The sequence below is a fragment of the Agrilus planipennis genome, unplaced genomic scaffold (assembly GCF_000699045.2).
Source record: "Agrilus planipennis isolate EAB-ADULT unplaced genomic scaffold, Apla_2.0 scaffold136, whole genome shotgun sequence".
Classification (NCBI taxonomy): Eukaryota; Metazoa; Arthropoda; class Insecta; order Coleoptera; family Buprestidae; genus Agrilus; species Agrilus planipennis.
The window spans coordinates 441,807-465,879 of NW_020442447.1; the positions used below are offsets into that span (position 1 = coordinate 441,807).

A 24,073-nucleotide genomic window follows, 5' to 3' on the forward strand; every position below is an offset into this window, starting at 1 on the left:
TAAAGAAAAAGGCAAGGCATTTTTTTCTCACTGATTTCCCAGAAGATTTCTTATCTCATTCAGGGAAAATTGCTATGCATTAAAGAAATTCATTGACCTTATTTTTATATATGTAATAACACAGCACACTAAATTAACTACTTTAACTGCATGTATTGCTCCCAATGTAGACTTTAAAGTAATACCCGTGTTAAAAGATGTCATGTTTTACGCCTTCTCAATAGTGTCTAAATTTGTCCTAATGAACTCGCCACATCGCCTGATATTAATAAAAGCAATTTTGACTGGGCGAATGTTCGAAATGGTTTTACTTGATCAGCTTGGAGAAGGAAAAGGGAATGTTAGGCTAATTTCGAAGCAAAACACTTGCAACTATCTGTTTTAGACTTAAAACAGTAGAAATTTTTCGACTCGGGTAGTACTTTCTGGATTATACTCTTGAAAATGCCCTTAGATGTTTCTTTACTTGAATGTAACTCTTCCTTTTCTATCAGTAACAGGCAATTGCTATAGCAGATGAACTAAAGACATTGCTTTTGCGTTTTTGTTAATGAAAATTAAGCATTTGATTTATTATAAGACGGTAAATTTGATAATGGTATCCACATTTTCTGTTAGAGTTAATGGGTATTAGAAACTGTCACTTTCTCAATTTATAGCATCACAATACACTATCTGGAAAAGACATTGCTTTGCTGACATTATAAAGCACCCACTGTATGACGTGAATGTATAGAAAATTCAAAATTTTCAGTACACTTACCTCAACTGCATGTTAACAGCGTGTGCTATAGTAAGAAATATCTGATTCATCATAAAAATGGCTGCATATTTCCGACTGATAGAAATAAAACCAATTGTAATAAAGTGTCGTTATAAATAGTTTTCATGAAGTTAAAAACAATTCTGAACGTATAAACCACACATATTATTATAATCATTAAATAAAATATTTTAAGAACAGAAAAACACCAGCAAATAACAAAGAGTAAACTTCGTGTAATGTTAATAATTAAAAATAAGAAATGAATGCGGAATTTTATGATGCTACTTCCCTGGCTGACTAATTCTATTAAATTCAATTTATTCGAAAAAACCTAGCTGAGTTTTATATTTTCAAATAATATATTCTCACTTGCTTTTGTTAAATTAACAATTTTTATCTTATCGCTATCAAATCGCTCTTTTGTGCCGCGAATCCTTGCTTCTAACATACTTCTTTTTCAAGACTCATAAACTAATAAACCCCAGCTTTCGCAGAAAGCTGAGTGAATAGAAGAAAATAACACAGTAGGACATTACAATTTCATAAGACTATAATATCCTTCTAGGTCGATGAATGTGATGCAAACCGCATGAAAGTTCCAAACATGCCTTATTACACTGCTTACATACATGCTGTTGTTTTGAATAGATATTTATGTACGTATTACACTTGTGAAAATTAAACCATCACATGTCGATCCCAGCCCAACCATCCCATTAGACAATGGATGTGGTCGTAATCCTTGTTTTGGTGATGCTCATTAATTCGGCGACCTTCTCAAGTTCGTTAAAATAACTTTCTGGAATGTTTGGTGGAGTTCACCAAAACCTCCTAGTTCCATCTATTCAATTCTACTCCTAACACCTAATTTCGTTTAATAATAATGTTTTACGTTTATAACCACTTTATTTTTCCAATTAATCTTTAATTAACACCATTACTATTAATCAGTTAATCAACTACCCACTCACTGCTAAATCGCTCACTGCATCGCTTCTTGACTCATCTTATTTCGCAGAAGTTGATGGCAGATGCCGTGTTGACTGCTGAAATCGTGTTAAAAGTCAGGCAGAAGGTTATTTCGTTCCACACGGTCAAGCAGCCGAATCAGATGGGTTCAACTACTTTTCTCAGCGAACTGAGCAGGTTGATGGGCCTGTAGCTTGAAGGAGAGCTGAGAGGGCTTTCTTTTTTTGTAAGACGGATGGCAATGGCTTCTCTCCAGACCAAAGGGAAGTGGTGGAGTCGCATGATAACGTTTGTGATGTTTCAGAGACTAGCAGGACTTTTAGGACACCGTTGGGAATTCTGTCCGCGTCAGGGGCTTTTTTCTTTTTCAGAGATCGGATGGAAAGGAAGATTTCACAGGGAACGTGTGTTTAAAGTCGGAAAAAGTAGCGGCAAAGTTTTGGGAGGCGGCGTTGGTTCGCTCGTGAAAATTGCATTTTCTTCCTCATATGAAGTGAATATGGAGCCGTTTCATTGTAACAGCGAAGAGTGCGGGTGCGAAAAGAGTGGGTCATTTTCCAAGTGCTTTTGGGATGTGTTACATATCTCGTTTGAAAGAGATTGACAACTTCTCGCTATTGTGCGAATTGAAGCAGAATGTTTCGAGAGTGTAGCGGAAACGTACTCAGTCTAGCGAAGTTGGTGGGTTTGGGGTGTTGAGGGTTAGGAAGCCGACTTCTATTAGGACCAGAAGGTGGTCGGAGCTTAGCGTCGAGAACGGTGGCATCGGCGGAAAAAGTAACATTATTTAAAACGATGATATCGAGAATGTCTGGAAGTTGATTGTGGCGGGAAAGGAGGTACGTGGGATCTGAGGGTGCTTCAACGGTGAGGTTGAGGTCGAGAATAAGTGCAACACCTTTTCTGTTAGCTTGTCAACAGCTTCGGGAGGCGTCATTGGTATTGAGATCGCCTGAGGTTTGGGGGGAAGAGGAGGGGAAAATCCGAATGATGTTGTTCAGAAGGGAAGGAGTAAATAGAAATGATTCTGAGGGGGCCGGAAGTTAGCCAGACTACAATGCCAACTGCTTCTAATGAATTGGTGACCAAAGATACGGGCCTGTGCTTTAAGGAGTTCCTAACGAGGATAGCTACGAAACCACCTCGGGAGTTTTCACGGCCTCTTCTATAGGGTGTGAAGTGTGGGACAAAAAGTTTAACTTTCTGGGATAAATACATTTCGGTGATGCAAACGAGAACGATTGACTGTTCCTCGAGGAAGTATTCGATCTTAGTCAATTTACCTCTAATTCTTTGAGCATTTTAGGTAGCCACTCGAATAATATTTGGGTGGGCTGTTTTATCCAAGGGTAAGTGTTTGGAGGGCGGCGACTATGCTGACTACCATCGTTTAGACGATGACCTGGAGTTTTTGTTCTAGAGTTGGGGAAGCACTTTACGCTACAGAGAAGCTTGTGGTTACTTTGGGCTTTCGAATGGAATTGGCTTTCACTGCCCTGACTTTCGGAGAGATGTCGTAACCGGGGTGGCTAAAGGACGGGGGTTGCCTAAGCGCTTTTACGAGTGGTCGGAGTAGGGTCGGCTACTGGGTGGTACGCTTTTCTTAGATACTTTGAGGCGTCGAGATGGCTTCACAAACTTCACGAAGGACGACGTGAAGGTCCCTGTATTGCTGAATTTTGTTTGTTGAAAACTCAACCTTGGATTCGTCTAGGTACGACTAGAGCCGACGAAAATCGTTGACAGAGTTAGGATAGACCTTGTTCGAGTCTTGGGTGTTAATGGCCCCAACGGATGGTAATGCCGTGGCAGTCCATGGCTCTACGTCTTTTTTTTTCAGAGAGACATTGCGTACTCCGTCCCACAGGACTGTAGATGGTACTGAGAGGCTGATAGACTAGAAGTTTGTCGCTGCTGGAATGGTCCGTAGGCTTCGAAGGTCGAGTCGAGAATGCTTTTTCTAGATCGCGTCAGCTATTCATAAAGACTGGCCTTGTTACACGTAGAAATACTCTAGAATGTATGTTCTAGAGAACTCTGTCCTTTGTTACTAGCGCGATTTCGGTAAACTGACGCTTCTTAGCGTATAGTTGCTGACACGTAACACTATTAATTAATACAGAGCCTACCTTGCTCAATAAAACGTCTAAATCAGCCTCACGTTCAGCGCTACGAAAATGGAACGAACTCTCTTCGTCTTATCTGCTTGTTTTGTGCTTTTCAGTTGTCCCTGTAATGTACTTAATAATTTAAACTTGATATTTTTTACACTGTGGTCGGCTTTTTTTTATTGTTTTTAATTACGTTTTTAATGCCTACAAAACTACTAATAACACTCTTCCAGCTTCACCACAGTCACACATTTTTTTTTTTGGTATCAAGCGGGGGAAAATGCTAGTTATTTACTGACCGGAAAGTCTCCTGACTTTCCGAGGGTGGCGGCTCGGACTAGGCACGTGATTACTAGACTACTAATCCCATCTCTAGAACATACCCACTAAAAACCCAAAACTCTTGAGCATACTCCATTGTACCCCGCGCGGAACCGCATTACTTCGCCCGGGGAGGACTGAGTAGTTGCTGCCTACTTCATTGTTTTCACTGTGAGCGTCTCCTTGGTCGATCTCCTTGGAGAGTTTTCATTATCTTGGCCGCTGCATCGGCCACTGCCTTCCAATTTTCCTCGCAGCGAACCATCAGGCCTACGAGGTTTTCTGGCGTACCATGGCAATAGAGAATTGCATCAAGTTCCGCTCTCTCTGCAGCGAAACGGGGGCATGAGAAGAAAATGTGCTCCGCCGTTTCGTCTTTATTTCGACAACTTGGACATGATGGTTCGAAGTTCAAACCAAACCTCTTGATGTAGGCGCGGTAGTTGCCATGTCCGGTCAGCAACTGCGTAACATAGAAGTCCACTTCTCCGTGTTTTCTGCTGAGCCACATCGCGATGTCTGGGATCAGACGGTATGTCCATCTCCCGTTTTCCGAGGCTACCCAGCGCAGTTGCCACATCTCTATCGTGCGGCTTCTCTCTTCTGCAGCAGGTGATCTGGTGTCGTTAGTGTCACTCTGCCTTCGTTGGTAGATTCTACGTCGCTCATCCGCCAAGATTTCGATTGGCGGGAGGCCAGCCACTACACACACAGCATCATAGGACACTGTCCCCGATCTTCTGGACAGCTCTCATCAACTCTTCCAGCGTCACTGGTGGAATCTCATGGATGTTCCCTTCTGTCGTAACAGTCCTGACGGTAGAATCCGCTGTTTGTCGAGGAAATAGAGTCCTCACTATCCTGTCGAGAAACACCGGGTTTGATGGCATCCCGGAGCCTCGCCTGCGTATTTTGGCCATGACCAGTTTGTACGGTCGAACCCAGATATCTTGGTCAACTTCGCGATGCAGCGACTTCACAGACTGTATTTTACTCTCCTTGATGGCTTTACCCAGGTTTCTACGGGCCTCGGCGAATTGGTCCTCAGGTCAGCGAAAGATGCACGACCTCTAGCTCTCTGGGCTCTTCTTCTGGATCGAAGGCAAATTCGCCGAACTTCAGCGATCTCATCGTTCCACCAGTATGCCGATCTTCTGCTGTTGTTTGTTCGCCTCGTCATCGAGCCATCGCACTTCCTAGTCAGGGTGGCCATCAGGTGCGCGACCTTGGTGTCAGGTGAACCTTCCGGCACGTTGACGCCTTCCAACATCACTTCGAACATGTCTTGATCGAAGGATCGTGCGTTCCAGGTACTTCAGGTGTTCATGATCGCCAAATCCAGAAGAGTGAAGTTATCACGATGCCCCTCTCTGATTGGTCTCTCGACTGCCCCAATCAGTGGCCCAGGCGTTGAAGTCACCCGCGATTATTGCTGGTCTTCTTTCACGCAATTCTTCGACTATCTCATCGAGCAGACGTGAAAATTGCAGATATACGTGTCTTCTATCCTAGCCCAAACGAATCCTTCACGACTCGTTGCTTGGACTTCCTGGACGAAGAGGCCCTTGCGGAACCAGAGTGCGGCTTTGCCAGAGCTGTCTCGCAGTCATGAACTCGTACCTTGGATGTCTCGGTATTGCTCGCACAGGATTGCTGCGTCAATGTTCTCCTCGTAGGCTGTCTGCCAGAAGAGGTCTTGGGCTGCCTCACAGTGGTTGAGATTTAGTTGTAGAAATCTCATTTTCTTTTCCGATTGAACTCTCTGACGACCCGTTGATGGGCGGAGTGCCTGTTTTGTGGGTCAACGCCGTTTCTCCTTCGCACATGATGCACCTGTACAATTTCTCTGTACAGACCTTGGCGGTATGGGTCTCACTACCATATTTAAAGCACTGCTTTGAACGGTCTGGGCCTTGGCAGGACCGTGCCAAGTGACCAAAATCCAAGCACTTGTAGCACCTCGGGATGACGTCTTTTTTTCTTGCTCTGCTGTATACCCATCCTACCCGCAGTTTGCCTTTCAGCAGCATTGCTTTCGCAAGCTTAGCTTGCAGAACAAGTACAGCGGTCTGTGTTCCGCTTTCCAGATGGACTTCACAGCACTCAGGTCCACCTTTTCTGCTTCATCGATCTGTAACTTGACGGCTTCGCAGATATCATCAGCCGTCGTCAGCTCGTCTAGGTCCTTCAATTCGATGGCCATCATGTCTATCCGACTAATGACTTCTGCCGTGTCCTGAAGTTTCCTCTCGACTGTTGAGCATAGTTCGCTTATTTTGTCGTGTGCCTTCTTATCTAGAACCAGCACCAGGTTTTCCTTCGTGTCCTTGTAAACCTTGGTCACGCTATTTCCAAGTTCCTTCAGTTCTGATGAATGTCGGCATAAGAGTTACCCTCCTTGGCCTTCACCACTAAGGTGTCAGGTCGTGTTGGTCTCACTGCTTTGCGTCGACGAGTCTTCGCCTTTTTCTGCTCCTTGGGTTTTTTGGACACATCTTTGGTGGTCTGGGGCGTGCTTTCCTCTTGCCGCTTCGGTTGTTTGACCTTTTGTCTCCTCGCCTTCTTGAGTTGCCTCGATGTCAGGCGGAAATCATCTGCCGCAGGGGACTCTGCGAGCGGTCTCTTTTTGTTCTGAGACGCTGCCGAATCCTTTTGCTCAGCCGCTGCTTCCAGGTAGGTCTCACCTGGTTTTGGAGACCATTGGCTCTCCGCATCACGTGTCGAAGCTATCGGCTCTCGGTTCAGGCATTCTGGATTCTCAATTCGAAAAAAAAAAAAATCATCGAAAAGTCGAAAGAGAGCGCGCGTGTAAGTCGATAGAGGCGTAGTCAACGCGACAAAATGTTTAACGCTAACCAGGCCCCGCAAACCCCAGGTCAATCGAAACATGGGTGGATCACAGTGGGTAATAATACAAAAAGAGGCAGAAATAGCCCTGATTCGTTTAAAGTTCCAAATAAACGGCAGTCTACCATAACAGACTATTGGTTGGGAGGTACTGAAACGTCCAACTCCTTCAGTCCTCTCGGCGATAATCAGGACGATAACAATTCTGAGGAAAAATCCTTCCAGGATAACACACCAACCAGAAAGCCACCTCCGATATTCGTCTGCAAGGTCAACGTCGTGAAACCACTGCAGCAACTACTGGATGAAGTCGCCAAGGAGCAGTATAGCTTCAAGATTATCGGTACAAAGGGAAAAATAAAAGAAGTGGTTTGTGCAAATTACGGAGATAATCACCCCGCGAGTTATAAAGGCTGTCCGGCGCGCAAAAAACTTCAACAAAAAATGTTCCCATCGTTGAGACCAAAATTACGAACAAATCAACAGCAGCAGCAACAACACAATACATACATTACTCCAGGTTTCACTTACTCTCAAGTCATCGGCTCCAAAGGTGAGACAGACGGCAACGTAAGCATACAGTCAAATCAAAACAAAACAGAGAGCACCAGTATTGTCCGTCGTGTAGATAAACTCGAGGGTCTCATGTCTCAAATGATGACTCGTATAGATTCACTTATAAACCTAATAACTACGTTATTGGGCAACAAAAATCAAAATGCCGCTTAAAATAGCAGCGTGGAATTCAAACAGTTTAGCACAAAGATTTCATGAATTGAAAGCTTTTTTGACGGAACAAGATATAGACATAATGCTTATTTCTGAAACTCATTTCACTAGTAAAAATTTTTTAAAAATACAAAATTACAGAACTTATTTTACTAATTTTCCTGGCAATAAAGCACACGGTGGCACGGCAATAATAATCAAGACAACAATTCAGCATCACGAAATGGATAACTTTCGAGAAAAATATCTTCAGGCGACCAGCATAGTAATCAAGGACCAGCAAGGACCGCTGGCAGTTGCTTCGATATACTGCCCCCCCAAGTTCAACATCAGTCAAAAAATGTTTACTGAATTTTTCAAAACATAAGGCAACAGATTCATTGCCGCAGGTGACTATAATGCTAAACACCCATGGTGGGGGTCTAGGCTAAATACACCAAATCCAAAAGGGCGCAACCTTTATGCTACGATAATGAAAGAAAATTTTTCGGTAATACGAGGGTGGATTGATAAGTTTCCGGCCTGACCAAGAAAAACAAGGTTTTTAAAATTTTTTTTTTTTTATTTCTCAACATAATCTCCTCCAAGGCTGATACATTTCTCATAGCGGTGTTCCAGTCTATTAATGCCATCTCTATAGACTGATTCGTCAAGCTCCTCAAAATAACCATTTACAGCTTCGATTACTTCTTCATTGTCCGCAAATCTCTTACCGCCAAGCCATTTTTTGAGATTAGGGAACAGAAAATAGTCACTCGGGGCTAGGTCTGGAGAGTAAGGAGGGTGCGGCATCAATTCAAACTTTAGATCGTTGATTTTAGCCGTCGCAACGATTGACGTGTGCGCTGGTGCGTTATCGTGATGAAACAAGATTTTTTTCTTCGCCAGATGAGGTCGTTTAATTTTCACCTCGTGGCTCAAACGTTGCAATAAGTCTGCGTAGTATTGACCAGTGATAGTATTACCCTTTGCAAGGTAATCAATGTATATAATACCTCTTGCATCCCAAAAAACAGTAGCCATAACCTTGTTCGCCGAAAAAATTGTTTTTGCCTTCTTTGGAGTTGGTTCCCCTGGTCCAATCCACTGTTTAGACTGTTCTTTGGTTTCAGGAGTGTAGTGGTGGACCCACGTTTCGTCAACGGTTACGAATCGACGCAAAAATTCGCTTGGATTACGCTTATACAATGACAAATTTGCGGTAGAAATGTTTTTTCGAATCAATTTTTGGTCGACTGTTAGCAAACGCGGCACCCATCTTGCACAGAGCTTTTCCATATGCAAATGTTGGTGCAAAATATGTTGCACACGTTCATATGACATCTTACAGGTCTCAGCTATCTCACGCACTTTCAATCTGCGGTCTCCCAGCACTATTTGATGAATTTTTTCGATCATATCTGGAGTTGTGACCTCAACGGGGCGTCCTGAGCGAGGCCCATCAGAGGTGCTCACACGACCCTTTTTAAACTCGGAAACCCACTGCTTAACGGTTGAATATGACGGGGAGGATGTCCCCAGTGTTGAGTCCATCTCTTTTTTAATTTCCTTCGGCGTTAACCCCTTCAAATAAAAGTATTTGATGACAGCACGATTTTCCTGCTTTTCCATTTTTACGAAAACCACAGAGGCGTCTTGTTCAGCGTGCTGTCAAACCTACACTAGCAAGGAGATCGGGCTGAAACTATAGCTACAAGCTATCCAAGGATGGTACTATAGAATGTCACCTCAAGGTAGGCCTAGTGGCGTCATCTCTTGGTTAGGCCGGAAACTTATCAATCCACCCTCGTATCTACTCGGGAACCCACTTACTGGCCTACAGATAGAAACAAGATACCTGACTTGATAGATTTTGCAGTCACTGGAGGTATCAATAATAATTATCTCAAAGCAGAGTCATGCTTTGACATTTCGTCCGACCATTCACCAATAATACTAAACGTATTTAAGCACTTTTATAATGTTCAGATTCCCAATCCAATCATTAATAAAAATACCGATTGGAATTTATTTAAACAGGAAATAGAGAACACACTTAACTGCAACATTTGTCTAAAAAGTCATTTTGATTTGGATTATGCTATCGAGCATTTTATCTCTAATATTCAGAACGCATTAGCCGTAGCAACACCCCACTACAGTCCCCAAAAACAGAGACTGCCCCTTCAAATTGTAAAAAAAATTAAGGAGAAAAGAAAGCTGCGTAGTATTTGGCAAACAACCAGAAGTCTAATAGATAAAAATAACTTAAATAGATCTATCAAGGAATTGAAAAATATGTTGCAAGAAAACAGAGATCAAGAGGTTCAAAATTATCTTGTAAATTTGACTTCAGAAAAATCAACTGATTATTCATTATGGAAGGCCACTAAAAGCATTAAAAAACCTCAACAGCATATACCTCCTTTAGCAAAACCCGATGGTTCATGGGCTCGCACAGAATCAGATAAAGCTTATCTTTTTGCTTCGCATCTGAGTAATATTTTCAAACCTTACGATAGAACAATTTCAATAGAAGATGAAAAAAAATTACTCACAAACGATACTACAGTAATAAACGATAATAATGTTAATATCGTCAAACTCAAAGAAATAGCAGATATCATTAAAAATATTATCAATAAAAAAGCGCCAGGTTACGATGGGATTCCTGGAAAAGCGTTCAAAGAATTACCAAACAAGGCTGTCAGATTTATTACGATTGTAACGAATGCAATCTATCGCCTTTCATATTTTCCAGAACAACTAAAAAAAGCGCAAATAATCCTTATTCCGAAGCCTGGAAAAGATCCAACAATAGTTACCTCGTACAGACCCATAAGTCTACTTCCAGTGTTTTCAAAAATAACTGAAATTACAATATCAAACAGATTAAATAAGGTTATTGAAGAAAAAGAACACATTCCGAATTATCAATTTGATTTTCGCAAAAAACATGCTACCATCGAACAAGTAAATAGAATAACTACAATAATAAGAAAAACTTTCTATAAAAAAGGGTACTGTAATGCTGTCTTCTTAGATGTGTCGCAAGCGTTTGATAGAGTATGGCACGAAGGTCTTATTTTTAAATTAAAAAAATACTTGCCAATCAAACTGGCAGAACTGCTGAAATCATATTTGAGCGACAGAACATTCAGAGTTAAGTTTGGACAGCAACTCTCATCTTTTTTCGCTATTAAAGCAGGTGTACCGCAAGGCAGCATCCTTGGACCTACGCTTTATCTATTATATACGGNACGATTTTCCTGCTTTTCCATTTTTACGAAAACCACAGAGGCGTCTTGTTCAGCGTGCTGTCAAACCTACACTAGCAAGGAGATCGGGCTGAAACTATAGCTACAAGCTATCCAAGGATGGTACTATAGAATGTCACCTCAAGGTAGGCCTAGTGGCGTCATCTCTTGGTTAGGCCGGAAACTTATCAATCCACCCTCGTATCTACTCGGGAACCCACTTACTGGCCTACAGATAGAAACAAGATACCTGACTTGATAGATTTTGCAGTCACTGGAGGTATCAATAATAATTATCTCAAAGCAGAGTCATGCTTTGACATTTCGTCCGACCATTCACCAATAATACTAAACGTATTTAAGCACTTTTATAATGTTCAGACTCCCAATCCAATCATTAATAAAAATACCGATTGGAATGTATTTAAACAGGAAATAGAGAACACACTTAACTGCAACATTTGTCTAAAAAGTCATTTTGATTTGGATTATGCTATCGAGCATTTTATTTCTAATATTCAGAACGCACTAGCCGTAGCAACGCCCCACTACAGTCCCCGAATACAAAAACAGAGACTGCCCCTTCAAATTGTAAAAAAAATTAAGGAGAAAAGAAAGCTGCGTAGTATTTGGCAAACAACCATAAGTCCAATACATAAAAATAACTTAGATAGATCTATCAAGGAATTGAAAATTATGTTGCAAGAAAACAGCTCATCTTTTTGCTTCGCATCTGAGTAATATTTTCAAACCTTACGATAGAACAATTTCAATAGAAGATGAAAACAAATTACTCACAAACGATACTACAGTAATAAACGATAATAATGTTAATATCGTCAAACTCAAAGAAATCGCAGATATCATTAAAAATATTAACAATAAAAAAGCGCCAGGTTACGATTGAATTCCTGGAAAAGCGTTCAAAGAATTACCAAACAAGGCTGTCAGATTTATTACGATTGTAACGAATGCAATCTATCGCCTTTCATATTTTCCAGAACAACTAAAAAAAGCGCAAATAATCCTTATTCCGAAGCCTGGAAAAGATCCAACAATAGTTACCTCGTACAGACCCATAAGTCTACTTCCAGTGTTTTCAAAAATAACTGAAATTACAATATCAAACAGATTAAATAAGGTTATTGAAGAAAAAGAACACATTCCGAATTATCAATTTGATTTTCGCAAAAAACATGCTACCATCGAACAAGTAAATAGAATAACTACAATAATAAGAAAAACTTTCTATAAAAAAGGGTACTGTAATGCTGTCTTCTTAGATGTGTCGCAAGCGTTTGATAGAGTATGGCACGAAGGTCTTATTTTTAAATTAAAAAAATACTTGCCAATCAAACTGGCAGAACTGCTGAAATCATATTTGAGCGACAGAACATTCAAAGTTAAGTTTGGACAGCAACTCTCAACTTTTTTCGCTATTAAAGCAGGTGTACCGCAAGGCAGCATCCTTGGACCTACGCTTTATCTATTATATACGGCTGATTTTCCCACATTTAACAACATCACCATCGCGACCTACGCCGATGATATAGCCATGATACATACTAACAGTGATGAAAAGGAAGCTTCAGAAGTGTTACAAAAAGGTTTAAAACTGATAACTGGTATAAAAATTGGAGAATAAAAGTAAATGAGGATAAATCTACTAACGTCACTTTTACTCTTTGTAAAAGTAATTGCCCGCAGGTTAAACTGAATGAGAAAACTATTCCGCAACAAAACAAGGTTAAATACCTTGGTATGCATCTTGATCGTCGTCTTACCTGGCAGGATCACATCTGGAGTAAGAGAAAACAGCTTAATCTAATTTTTAAAAAAATGTACTGGTTATTAGGAAGAAGACCTCAAATGTCAATTGAAAACAAAATTCGTTTATATTTGACTATCCTTAAACCAGTATGGACTTATGGAATTCAACTGTGGGGCACCGCATCGAAATCAAACATTAATATTATAGAAAGATTTCAAACTAAACCCTTAAGAAATATCCTCAATTCTCCATGGTATGTGTCAAACGATCAAATCTACAAAGATCTGAAAATTCCACCTGTTCAAGCAGAAATTCTACGACACTACTACAGCTACAAAAAAGGGCTATCAGTTCATCCAAACCAGCTTGCCAGAAAATTACCAACTTTAAACAACATGAAATCAAGATTGATACGTTATAGAACAATTGAATAATAAATTTTCTATTGTAAACATTGAAACAAAGTAATCATCTATTTTATTTTATTATATGTAATTTGTGTACGGTCAATGGACTGTTACCAAGACGATATTATTTGACCTCTGTACATTATTTTATTTGTAATATAAAATCTGCTTATTGTCCTAAAAGGACAGATTGTAAATAAATTGGAGTTAAAAAAAAAATTCGAAAAATGACCAGTTCCGCCGTGGCGAAGGTATTCTCCAGAGTTTTCAACTTCCGGAGGATTTCCTTGCTCACATTCGACTTCGAGTATGTGAGAGCTGTAAGTTCCTCTAGCACAGCCTTCAATCGATGAAGTGCAGCTACACTTTTCTCCATCTCCTTGTTNTAAACAAAAATTTTTAAATAATTTGTCCTGAAACTGAATAAGAACAGTAGGTACTCTCCTTTAACTTTGAGGGTACCAAATTCTATTCCCTGCGTAGAACACAATTAAAAATATAATTCGTATTCGAATATTTTTCTGACAAATAGCCTACCATAACAACAATTGCATAAACTTTATTGAGGGAACTCCGAATAATTTAGTAGCATTGTATTCATGTCTCATATGACTTGTAGATTTGCCATTTTTAAAAGAATTTTAGAAATACTTGATAGAAAGGCGTTCAGATTTGGGAGTTGTGAAGAAGAACGAATATAACCATGCTCACATTCGACTTCGAGCATGTGAGAGCTGTAAGTTCCTCTAGCACAGCCTTCAATCGATGAAGTGCGGCTACACTTTTCTCCATCTCCTTGTTCGTGCATCAGGTGCCGAGTTGATGCTCTTACTCCATAGCCATGGTGACCCTGGTGGGTCAGTAACGTTTTGCCTCCTCGAGGTGGCAGTCGAAGTCACACCGGCTATCTCCTTCTGGAAAGTCTGCTGTCCTTCAATATTTTGTTGGTTGATTGATTGATCCATCTTGTTTGCCAGCGCTTCGTGCGTAAGGGAGCGGGCCGAAATAATTGGGAGCGGGTATACCCTCGGTCTGGCAACGGCCTACCCCAGTTCCCTGAGGCCCAACCTTCGCTTAACCAATCCCGGAAAACACGGACAGACCGGCACTCGCTCGGGGCGCCACGGATTCCGATCTCCGTGGTCAATACGCGTTTCCTGATCAAGGCCCGAAGGGGGTGGCCACTGGTCCCTCGTCGCAGCATCATACCGGCAGTGCAAGCACACATTAGCCTCGGGCACCATCCCCCAAAGCACTGCCAATGATCAGACGGCGTGACCGATCCGGGTTTTATTTCGGACTTTAGCCATGTCCTAGCCTTTGGAAACTCCAATCCCTACCTGCAAGGCAGCAGTGTTTTTTTTATGAGGTATCCTTCCTCAGCCTGTTTGAACCGCGGAAGATATTTTATTTCTCTCCTACCCTCTATATCTAGCGAGCATTCCCCTATCCGCCACCTGAAGACGCGTCACGTGTGGGTTACAGGCTCCCTTACCGTGAAGTCATATATACACATATATCTACATACATATATATATATACATACATACATACATACACAACCCTCCTCCGCAGTCGGATAGAAAAGGAAACTTAAACATTGTTAATGAGATCTTGTATAGTTATTAAATCTTAATCAAAGGATAATTAAACTTACACAAAAATTTTACATCTTACATTAGCTTGATTGTTTCTTAAAAAGTTCTAGTCGTTTCGGAATCACTCAATTACGGTAACCCTTAAGCCCCAATAAAAAAGAACATTTTCTGCTTTTGTTCTATAATGAACTTACTGATTGGAAGGTAATTATTCGAAGGCAGTATTAAGCTGACAGTTATAAGCGTGCCCTAATCTTCTAATGTATAGCAGGGTGTTTTGGAACCACCATTAAGATATCATTAGGATAAGTAAATACAAAAAGTCAATAACGAAGGAAAAACACTGTCTCCTCCCACAAATGGCGTAGCATACTGGGAAACCACAAAAAGAATGTTTTATACCAAGCGCAGTTTAATGTATGGAGAAAATTATTTATACTTTAACAAATAACTTTGAAAAGTTTGGACAAACAACTGAGATGAGGATGAACAGATGACCCGAGGGTAGAATTACCAATCAGCCGCTAAAGGAGCTGATTTCACTATGGAACTAATATAAAACGTTCGACTACGTTGGAAACATCAAACAAAGAAAATATATGACAACAAAAAAAGGAATTACTAATAATAAAGCAAATTTAATGAACAAAGGAAACAATCGACTGCGACTAGAACCCTAGACACCGATGTTCCAGCTAACCATCCATAGCACTAGGCCACAACGCTCCTTCACATAACAGGAAAAGATCGTATTATGTTTATCTCGCATATTTCTCATTGACTTCCATAGAGTCATCTGTTCTCCTATTCTTTCCAATATCTCTTCATTTCTAACCTTCTCTATCCACGGCATCCTCATCATTCGCCTATGATACCACATTTCGAATGCTTCTAACCGCAGCCCCCACCGTCCCTTTTTCGAATTTCTAAATTAACCATTCGCGAGCATAGAAGTGACTTATTTTTATTGAAGGCGACTCGACCCTGCTCTATCCTCTGCTTTATATCCCTACTACTACTTCCGTCCTGACTTATCTTATCTATTTGTCTGCACTAACTGAAATAATTGTTAGCATAACTGTATCCGTTGCCAAAATAAATGAATTAATCACTTACATATGTTTTACTGATTCAATACAACTTTTTGTTGGGACATTGAACATTTTTGTTATATATATATGAATGAATTACTTGTCGTCACGAATATTCGTTCGCGCATCAACGTAAGCCATTAGTCGTCGCAAAAATTGGTAAATTGTGAAAACGTACTCAACAATGAAATACGTTAATGCATATAATTGTAACAATGAATTTATTTATAGTCCCAACGAATTACCAATTAGTAGCCGCTGTTTATGTATACTACGAACGGATTCTTTTTGTGTGTAAAGCTGATATGATGCTACTTTAAACTAAAATCAAAACAGCGAAAATAACGAGTACGACTACTCATTATTAGTAATTCTAATCTTATTTCAAAAGCAACATTTAAATACTAATATAACTAAAGTGACGACTATCTTATCTTTATCATTTTTAACTAGGTACTTTCGTTTATGGACTACATATTTTAAAGTATACCACTCATAGAAGAAATAGTTTCAAGCTTTGATGGAAACAATATTGCACACTGATATGGTTGAAGGCTATCAGCTGCAGATAATACCACCGATGCAGATTGAACACGAATACCCTTTTCACATTCCAAAGTGAATGCTTGAAGTCACTTTATATTCGGGAAATATTTGTTTTAACCGATCCACAAATAAATGTCTAGTTGAAAACAATTCGGAGAAATAAATTTTTACTGCACGGTTACAAAACATAATTTAGTTTCTATACCAATGCGAATACAAGGCACTTTTACTTACAAACAGATAAACGTTTTTAAACTGTCAAATGCTGAAACAGCGTAAAGTACTACTTCAATATAACTAAAAACAATACAAATGTGGATAAAATCGCCTTTTTAAAAGAATAATTTTATCTCATTACTTTCAGAGTTTTGGGAAGATCATTTTATGTGCCGGTATCCAAACAGCTCCAGCACGCCATACAATCAGAAATACTCTACCGCATGTACTGGTAAAGAGAAATTAACCAGACAGAACACTGTTTTCGAAAATCAGCTTCAGTTTGTTTCGGATGCTGTCATGGCGTTTGCTTATGCTATAAGGTAAGTTAAATACTTTAAAACGTGGTATCGGTGTTGTCAACACCCAAAAGTATTTATTTCTGAAGCTTAAGTCAAAAAATATTTGAAAAACTTTTTGCAATAAATTGGTAACGGCTTTCACGGCCAGAGTATGAAGTGATGCTGTATGAATTGGGTCTGCAGACTGTCGAATGTTGGAGACGCGCATTCAGCATCAGAGATGGAAGGACCTCTAGCGCTAGCGAAACGCTGGGAAACGACTCCAACGCACGACGCCCTTCAGACTCGAATCAGAACAGCATTAGTTTTTTGAAACATTTTAAAATTTCGCATAATTACGCACAATTAGCACTGCTAACTAATTTATTTAACTAATTACTTTCTAATGAAGCCCACCATTATTAATTACATCGCACACTATATCGCTTCTTTACACTTATTATTTCCCCTTCTTTCGCCTTGTTCTAGAAGGATTCCAAAATTCGGGTTCTAGAAAATGTGGTCTTGCTTGTTAACGAAGTCTAGGTAACTCATTATAGCCTCTTGGTGTAAGGTGGACAGCCTATATGTGAAATTTTCACTTTTGTAAAACTGATCGACAGCTTGAGTTATTTCCCAAATAAAATGCAGCTGGTATTCTCTATTTGTCTCATGGATGGCAAATCTATAAACTAAGTGGTACGTGTCGGTCCTAGTCAGTTTGGTACTTGTTGATGAAATTTCAAAGGTTGGTACTCCATAGCAGCAATAAATCGTTTCACCATTCCATCAGACTGTGGATGCAAAGGAGTGGTTCTGGTTTTTGTAATGCTCATTAGTTCAGTGATGTTCTTGAACGAAGCCAATTCGAAGTTCCTGCCTTGGTCGGAATAGAATTGAATTGGTACTCACTGTAAATCCAAGTGTTTTATTGTAAAACACTTTACGTGTTTAAACCCTGTACTTTTTACACATTTAGAAGTGTTTGAAGTAATTACTGTACTTACTTAAAGGGTATATTTTGAATACACGTCATATGCATTAATTTCATAATGAATATACCGAAAATGTGTATTTCGAATGCATGTTATGTGCATTAATATAAAACATTCCATATGTATTTATGAATTATAATACTTTTATTTTATTTATAAACATTTGAATTTAAATATAAAAGAGATAAATAAATGCAAGTAACAGAAATATACTTACATTACTTATTTATCATTCTTAATAAATAATTCACGAATAAATACTTCGACAGGACTTTTGGATGATAGCGGGGCATCCATAACCTCAAAATCAATATACTGTAGAATATTTTTATACGCTTTTGGGTAAACAATGTCCCATGCGTAATATATTTTCTAACAATCCGATGATCATATTCAATGCATCATGTACTTTAATCCTTTTCGTATCTGCAACAATAAAGGCTGTTGCAATACTTTATAGAGAATTATTACACATACTTTCTGTACTATAAATACTGGTGTTGTATTTTTATTCATCTTCTTTGGTTTCAATCGATCATATAATTTGAGCAGTAAACCACATTTCAATTCCTCCTTTGCAGCATCACTATTATAAATTAGTTTTAATTTTTCAAACGAATTGATGTTCACATGGAGGATTTCCAAGAATTTCTTTTTTATTACTTGAAATTCGTAGACGATCTGTAAAATTTTCTGTTTAAATATAATTATTCATGCAATGATTTCACATAATTTTTGAATTTGTTATAATTTTTGAAAATCATAACTTGCGTTATTTGACGTCTAAAATAATTAATGCACATACAGTGAATGATTGTTAAGTGTGTACCTTTCTTTAAGTGCATTTTATTTTAAATGTATTCATTTCTTCGATGCGATTTTAGATGAAATGCATTACTTTCAAACAGATTTCGTGAATTACCGTTTTTCTTTTTTTTTCTGCATATATATTAGGTGTATTACTGATATTATGCATATAAAGGACTGTAGAAATTAGACACTTAAATTTCTTCTGAATTACTTTGAAATACTAAAACTCAGTTAGACACGTTGAATGTGTTTGATGTCTTATTTGCATTCATTTCATAACACACTTGGATTTACAGTGTTCATATAGGCTAATCCAGCTATTGACAAACTTTTTGGCGACGGTGTGTCCTTGATTTGGTGCAGAGGCGGATTAAATGTCGAGAGCGCCCTAGGCTAGCACCTCGTAGACGCCCCTCTGGCGGTCATATATTTTGCAAAATACTTTTTGGAAACAGGTATTTTCTTATTTTTAGTTTAAAAACATCCGCGCGCGCCCCTTTCTAAACTTGCGCCCTAGGCATGTGCCTAGTTTTCCTTATGAATAATCCGCCACTGATTTGGTGTTATAGTTTCCATGCAATCCATGATGACTAAGTTATATCGGTTACAGGAGTCTGTCGTTGGGAATGATTCGGCTACGTCGACCTCGATTCTCTTAAATGGTGTTCCCATGCTGTAGTGCTACATTCGTTCCCCAGTTCTCGTTCACCAGTCATCCACGTCGTTTCTACTTCAAAACCACTAAAATCGTACACGGATCGGGGCCGATTGGCACACCCTGATACCGATTATCGCGTCTTAAAACACACTTTATCGCTTCTTGGCACTTATTATCTTGCCTTCTATCGCCTTATAAAAATTTGCATTGAACTCTACTGACATCGTATTTATAAGTACTGGTCTCATCAGAAATAAAAAAAGCCGATGGTAAGCTAACGATAGCGGACCTTTCCGTAATACGTTTTGGTAATTTGCAGTAGTGTTTTATGCTTTATTATTTGTTAATTTACTTTCACTATTATATTTAATAATACTCAGCCATTTTCAGTTCTTGTCTATTATCGGATTTTTTAATTCTTCATTGAAAATAAAGATCACTTTGGTAACCAAAGATTAGTTTGAAGTCACCCTTTTTAACGTTATTTAGCATTTTTGAAAATAAAATTGTTTGCAGTAACTCTGTTTAAAAATCGTATCTCTGAAATAGAACAAGTTAGGAAGATCCCCGTTTCACTATTGTATTGAGTAAGAAATTATCTACGTTTTAATACATTTCGACATTACAAAAATGAAACAGATAATTTTTAATTTTTGAAATTGAAAACATGCATAGGTTAATTTGTGTTTTTTTCAAGACCAAAAGAATTGAAACAAGTAAAACGACCACAACATAAAAAAAATTCCGTTATTTCAGAAACTGCCGAAGGTAGAACCCAACAAAAATTAATAAAATCGAATTATTATTGAATTACTCCTTTGACAACGCGAATGAAACTATACCGCTCCTCTTAAAAAAATGAAGTTAATTAAAAATTTCATGTGCCAACCCAATTATTGAGAGATTGCGTTCACATCATCAATGTAAAATGTATGAACCAATCCGTATGTTTTGATCCCAGTTATTATGTAACCTAATTAATCGATCCATTTCTCATATGAAAGGCCCTTTCAATAGCTACAACTTTTATGTGAACTTTTCCCCTAAAATAATTACCTGAGCTTCAACAAGCAAAAACATGGTTTTTTGCAATTTTGAGTGGCTTTTACCCCCCCCCCCCACCACCACCAGCAATTAGCTCGAGTCTGGTACAAACCCGTATACTATAATCACCCAAATAAACACTTTCCCTTGGATGGATGTTTGCTATAAATATAATCTACTACATCGTAGTTTCTGACTAGTAAATACCTACCCAGGTAGTTTCATAAAGTCCAAATCAAACCATGAAATACTACCTCTAGCAGTAAATATCTATAAGCGGCGATAAACTTCTAATCACTTAATTATAATATTTATTTAACAATATATAGTCCAATACCTTATAGTCATATATAGTCATAATTGTTTTTAATCATTAGTAAGTTAAGTTGCAGATAATGCTGATTTCTGTTAAGTTTGGTTGCGAAATAATTTGAAACTGTAATAATACTTTCTATAATATATGACAATGACTAGTACTGTTAATTAGTAATTATTGCAACAAATCCTAAGCTAAGTAAGGTCCATTTGTACTAAAGACTTGTCTAATGAAATAGATCCTTGAATTGTCAGTGATCGAATTTTACAAAATAAAAATGCACAGAATTAGTCATGAAATTTTACAGTTTGGATATATCACATCATTAAAAAGAAGAGAAGTAAGCAAGTACTTGTTTTCGTATGAGAAAATGATAAGAATGATACTTGAAGCTGAAGAACATCAAGTTTTTCGAATGAGGGTTTCATAAGGGCGAATTCAATTTACGATCGCTTTGTGTAACTTCAAGTACAAAAAAAGTCAAGACAACTCTAGGAAATGGAATTTTGACATTCATTGAAAGTTCTCAGTGAAATAGGTCTATATCCATCAGTTTATTTAAGTAGAAACCAACTGAACGATATTGCGACAAAACCATTGTGATGTTTAAGATTTATACATATTCCTAGATAGAGTCGTATAATAGAAAAAAAGGATTACTATTCTGCATTTTGAGAAGTCAAAACGGCACTAGTGAACTTTTGCAATTCTGTAGCGTTTCTGTATGCCATTAAATTAACTAAATAAATCACTTTTGGTCAAAATAACTACATGTATACATTTGTTTATTTCCACCCTCTTAACAAACAAGTAAAGATAATACATTCATCCGCTATGCCGTCATAAAGTTTGGAAAATATCCAAATTGCAGATTCTTTGAATACAGTGGGGTATGCTCTTATATTGATTCATTGTAGTATTTCGTCGTGATAATTGGTTTCCATCTTTCATCGTCAGTTTTGACCTTGTATTACTGGAAGACTAAGGTCAGACTACTACTGTTGCTGTGTAAGGCGTCTCATCAGATACGGATTAAAGCAAACAAGGCATCAAAAGCTAACACAGTAACCCTTGGTTAACGATGTTAGCCGATTGTTAGCAACGAAATTTTCTTTAACATACTCGTTGACGATTCCGTGACATACGTAGTTAGCCAAAGTCGTCGTTGTTCCTGCTGTTACTTCACGATTCTGATAAACCTTTAAGTCCTTGATCATCATACTCGCTTTTGTCCATACAGCTGGACACCCTTATATGACAATGTAATAAAGTAGGTGATGTGTTTCTAACCTACAGCATATAAAACCAAATAACAAACACACAAAAACTCTGCAGCTACAACGATGGAGAATGTAAACGGTGCCAATTTTATCAGACGTGTAAGATACGTATTTACAATTTACTAATATGCATAATGCTTAGATGGCTTTCATAATAAAAATAAATTATATAAATACATTTACTCATTGTTGATAACACGCAGCACAATGCAAGTTACACATTATGAACACAAAAGAAAGAACAAAATATAGATTGTGCGCCTAACATTACTCAGCAAATAGGTATCACCATGATAGTTGCAATTTTATTTCGGAAAATTGCCAGTGACACTATCATCCCACTAGAAAATATTAATTATTATTTACTAATTGTTCTTCTAAGTAAACTTACCGCTTAGGTACTTATCGAGGAGTTATTTGGTGTTATCTCTCACAGTTCAGATGAAGGCTTAACATTACGAGGGAGATGGTTCGTAGTGGATAGACGGGTGTTGTGGTTCCGGCTGGGCAACACCAATGGCTCAGAGATTGCGTGGGTTTCCTATCCCCTAATTCTCCAGGCTCAAGGAGTTATTTAGTTCGAGATTCTTGGGAGATGTTGCATTGATGGTGGCATACGGTTTAATCGTCGGCGAATGATATCACGTACTTTCGCTACATAGCGAGCACCCATATTGCTTAGCACGTACCCAAAATCATTGATTTGATCGTAGTTCCAGATGCCTCAAAACTGCGTTCGACCATGAAAAACCAAGGTTTGTGGCCGGAGGGTACAATAGGAGTAACTTGATTGCCAGTCGCTTCAGGCATGGCGAGGGGGGTGCCGGTAGCTTGTGAAACGTTAACATTGCGGACCCGGGCGCATTGTTGATTTTACATGCTGTTAATGGAAAATGGAATATCTGTGTAACAAAAAATTTACGGAAAACAGTTTTAATTTATTAGCATATCGTCATCTAGTGTGTATTTGCTGCTAATTAAATATTTAATACTTTAGATAATACTTTAGATGAAGCCTTGAGCAACTTTAACTGAGTCGGCGATGCGACATAAACATTAGGCGATAGGAACGCAAATAGGAAAGTTCTTGATCACTAGTTTATCAAAACTACCAGATACGGATCGCGATTTCGATCATTAAATATTATCATTAAGCGAGTTTAAATAATATCCATGTATAGTCAGTTTATCACTATTTGGTGAGTATTTGTTGCTAATGAGATCGAAATCGCTATCCGTATTTGGTAGTTGCGATAAATTTCTTACTAGAAACTTAAGGTAAACGTTCTTACTTAGTAATTTTCAGGCAGTTAATTGAAATCATTTGTTAAGGGTTCTAATGAATGTATTCAATGATTTTCTGTGTATTTTTATATGTATACCTGAAAATGTTTGATAAGCTTCCTATAGTAAAACCCGTCATCCTTATCTAGAAATAAGTACCTATCTTTGTTATTAATTATTAGTAACGTGTACGCTACTTCCGAAAGAACGAGTTGGGTTGCAATGAGAAATTAAACCTAATTTTTAATAGTTCCTGATATTTGTGCAATGCTCGTTCATAGATATCTAATACTGCTGCTAGATACGAAGAGTAATTATTACGCCTATTCAAACGTTGTCCCATTATGTTCGTTGCTTTCATTCATTAGCTCTTCTATCTTCGAAGACCATTATCCGACGCTTGTTGCCAAACCTGTGAACAAAGCTTTTTGTCTGGCAGAATGACCCACTACACACTACCTCAAATTAATGAAGAAAAATTGAGAATATTTCATATTAAAACTAACTCACTTCGGGAAGATTTCTACATTGTATGTATATTTATATTCAGTATATAGTTACATTAGTTCGACGGTTCTGTGACCTAATAAGTACGGTTTGTCGTTGTTGCTCTCGTAGCTTAGTGGTCAGAGCATTGGCGCATAAAGCCAAAGAGCCCGGGTTCGATTCCCGGCGGGGGTGTGACAACAGCAACAATTTTTCCTCATTAATTTGAGGTAGTGTGTAGTGGGTAAAAATTGAGAATATTTCATATTAAAACTAACTCACTTCGGGAAGATTTCTACATTGTATGTATA

General features: G+C 38.5%; 1 protein-coding gene and 1 non-coding gene across 2 annotated transcripts in view; both read left to right on the forward strand.

Moving 5' to 3' along the window:
* LOC108737271 (metabotropic glutamate receptor-like) overlaps positions 1–24,073 on the forward strand; it is a 270,131-nt gene that overhangs the window by 156,613 nt on the left and 89,445 nt on the right. The window contains exon 5 of the mRNA XM_025980471.1: positions 16,757–16,931. Within this exon, the coding sequence (XP_025836256.1) occupies positions 16,757–16,931 (175 nt within the window). The remainder of the gene's footprint in view (positions 1–16,756; positions 16,932–24,073) is intronic.
* Trnay-aua lies at positions 23,885–23,957 on the forward strand. The gene has a single exon. It is a non-coding gene; the product is annotated as a tRNA-Tyr (tRNA).